Source organism: Montipora capricornis, chromosome 7 (genome assembly GCF_036669925.1).
Source record: "Montipora capricornis isolate CH-2021 chromosome 7, ASM3666992v2, whole genome shotgun sequence".
NCBI lineage: Eukaryota > Metazoa > Cnidaria > Anthozoa > Scleractinia > Acroporidae > Montipora > Montipora capricornis.
This window is the reverse complement of record NC_090889.1, coordinates 7,661,719-7,664,721: the sequence shown is the minus strand read 5'-3', so window position 1 is coordinate 7,664,721 and position 3,003 is coordinate 7,661,719. Positions and strand designations below refer to the sequence as shown.

The 3,003-nt window shown below is 38.6% G+C and overlaps 1 protein-coding gene across 1 annotated transcript; it reads left to right on the top strand.

Moving 5' to 3' along the window:
* Positions 1-1,206: 1,206 nt before the first annotated feature.
* LOC138055499 (beta-1 adrenergic receptor-like) lies at positions 1,207-2,223 on the top strand. Its single transcript, XM_068901419.1, has one exon. The coding sequence runs from the start codon at positions 1,207-1,209 to the stop codon at positions 2,221-2,223; it is 1,017 nt and encodes a 338-aa protein (XP_068757520.1).
* The last annotated feature ends 780 nt before the right edge of the window (positions 2,224-3,003 follow it).

Sequence of the window (3,003 nt, the reverse complement as noted above, 5' to 3'; positions counted from 1 at the left end):
GCAATTCTGTAACCAATCGGTGAGCGGCTCCAAGAGCTGTATTGTTTTTCGGCCAATCAGAGTGAAGTCCAGATTCTGGACTACCGGCAGACGACTGGTTAAGAAATTGTATCAGGCGTACCTTTTCCGCCCTGTCAAAAGAAAAGTACACCTGATCGCAGGTTAATTGTTGCTTTGTTCTTCAAACGCTAGCCTCGGGAAAATTCCTATCCTAATAATGCAAAATTTAAGAGTTGGCGAAAAATCAGCCTGTTTAAAGTATTGCGTGATTATAACAAGTCTTTTATTTTTTTTTTTATTTTTTTTTTAAGCGTCAGGCCCGTGGTCGAACTTTTCGAAAAGCACTTACTGAGTAAACTACGATCCACTTATTATGACACTGAAGCCTGTCTCACTTTAAAATTCCCAAAATAGCAAGTGCACAAGTTATCTAAAGACTTCCTTCCTAGAAATGTCTCTTCTTTTTAGCTATCGAAAGAATCATTTTTATGGCACCCAGAAAAGGCAAGAAGACTTTATGATCTTTTTCGAAAATGCCGATTTTGACTTTTTATGAAATACGATAAAACCCAACCCCAAGATGAAAAACTGAACCGAAGGATATTTTAATCTTGGCTTTGGAAATACTTACTTTCTAAAATGGAGAGAAAAGATCACAAGATCACAAGATAATGCGAAAAAACTACGTAATCTTGGTTGAATGCTAAAGACCATAACGTTGCAAAAGGTAGAACTCTGCCTACAATGCGACAATTAATAAATTAAGACTGTTTTAAATCTTACGCTAACTTGAGTAAATTTTCAAAAGCCCTGACACAGTCATGAGCATCAAAAAGGAGAATAAAGCCGAGCGTTTTTCGTACGTGCGTGAAGTCATGTTCGCCGTGTAATTAGAATACTTCAGGGTGAGCTTCCAAGCAGTTTCATTTAATTTATATTCCAATTCATTTGAGTTCAAAATTAACAGCAAAAGCACAGGAAGCTGCAGAACAATTATTAGTCAAATATTCATAATACTTATACAAGTTACACTTACGTTGAAAATAGTCTCTTCGTCCAATCAGAGGTTAGCTAATCCAAGGAGATAATTACATTGTCCAAATACAGAGAGGTATACACCTTTTAAAGAGAGTTTAAAAACTCAGGAAAACAACCTGGGAGTGATTCTTCCTGGGAGTTTGATAGAAGTTTTGACCATCAATGATGATGGCGACTGATCTGCAATCTAGAAGCATATATCTGGTTGTCACAGAAGTCAGCTCGTTAATTGTCTTTAATCTTCTGTCCCTTATAGGAAACACCTTGGTTTGCATCTCCGTATACAGAAACACACGATTGCGTACAACAACGAATCTTTACATCACCTCGCTGGCAATAAGCGATTTACTGTCGGCCCTGTTTGTAATGCCGTTGGTGATTGGCGTCCTTGTAAGTGGCCGCTGGATTTTTGGCGAAGTTAGTTGTAGCTTTCAATCTTTTATTGCTGCATTTGCCGTCTATGTTTCACTAGTAACGATGGGGCTGACAGCGCTCAATCGCTATGTGCGAATGTGCAGGCCGGAGCACGTATATCAGAAGTTATTTTCAGCAAAAAAGTCACTGGCCCTTCTAGTGTCTGTTTGGCTGTTTGTTGCCTGTTACAGTAGCCTGCCCATTCTGTTTGGTCTTCAAAAAAGCACTTTTATCCCAGGATATGCCATTTGTTCCGTTAGTCATCTCAGCGAAACTGGAAAACTGGTACACTATGGAATCGTCATCCCATTGTTTCTTTTAACCCCTTTAACGATCACTGTGATTAGCTACATAAAAGTTGCTAAGAAGATGCAACAGCACAAAATCGAAACGTCCTTGTCGAGACAAAACTCACCAATCATCAGTGCCCGAGAGATGAGAATTAGTAAATCTCTGTTTATGGTTGTTTTCGTTTTCATGATCTGTTGGATTCCCTTTTGGATCATAGCACTTTTAATGCGCTTTCATTTGGTTCCAAGGATGCCACGAAACGTGAAGCTCCTATGTATGTTTTTCCATTACTTATCCAATACAATCAATCCATTAATTTACGCTGGTATGAACCCATGTTTCAGAAGGGAATTCCGGATGACTGTTTGTAAGGAAAAGAGGAAGGTTGGGGATCACATAAATAGAGTAACAATTCAGCTTTATTCGAACGACGTTCGACAAGAGGACAAAGGGCATTTTGGTAATCTGTCGATCCATTAACCCTCCAAGGAATTAATCATGACAAAACAGTCTAGACAGTAATTTATGACTGAGGAGGCTGAGAAATTATATATTTAGACGGTTTAATTTGTTTTGGAGACTTGGGGTCGCCTTGTCGCAAACATTTCATTTGGCTGCAACACGTGGCTGCCTAATATGACCTATGCACGTACTGAACATGATAGATTCTGGATTCCTGTTTCGGGGAATATGTTAAGCTTCTGACGTATTATCGAATGAAAAAAGGAAAAGATGACTAAGTCGGTTTTATCTCCGAAAGGATCAAAAAGGCCGATTGTAAAAGATCCTTGGGCAAACACATCAACTTTTAGTGAACTGGTGGTTTCTTAACATAGAATTAGATTTACACTGATATAGTTTGTCTTGAACGTGTGGTTTGAGCAGCAGGTGATAGTGTAATCTAAACTATTTACTCTAGAGCTAGAAGTGGGGGATTTGATCAGTTTTCATTTAAGCCTTCAAAATTTTTAGTTTCTTGCCATCAGATATTTGACAAGAAGAATGAGCAGGTGCCAAACTAAACCGCTGTCGGGTCCATCCACTATTTATCAAAGGATAATGTAAAGTGCTACTTAATATACGTCTTTCGGTTCCTTGTTCTAAAATAATATAAAACTATGAATTTCTCCATCCTTTCCTGTAACAAGCCACAGGATTTTCACTTTTCCCCACTCTCTTCTGTCTCGTTCATCTTTTCCCATTTCTGCCCATTTCCTTATTTAGCTGGTGATTTTCAATCAAACCGTGGATATGTTGTGG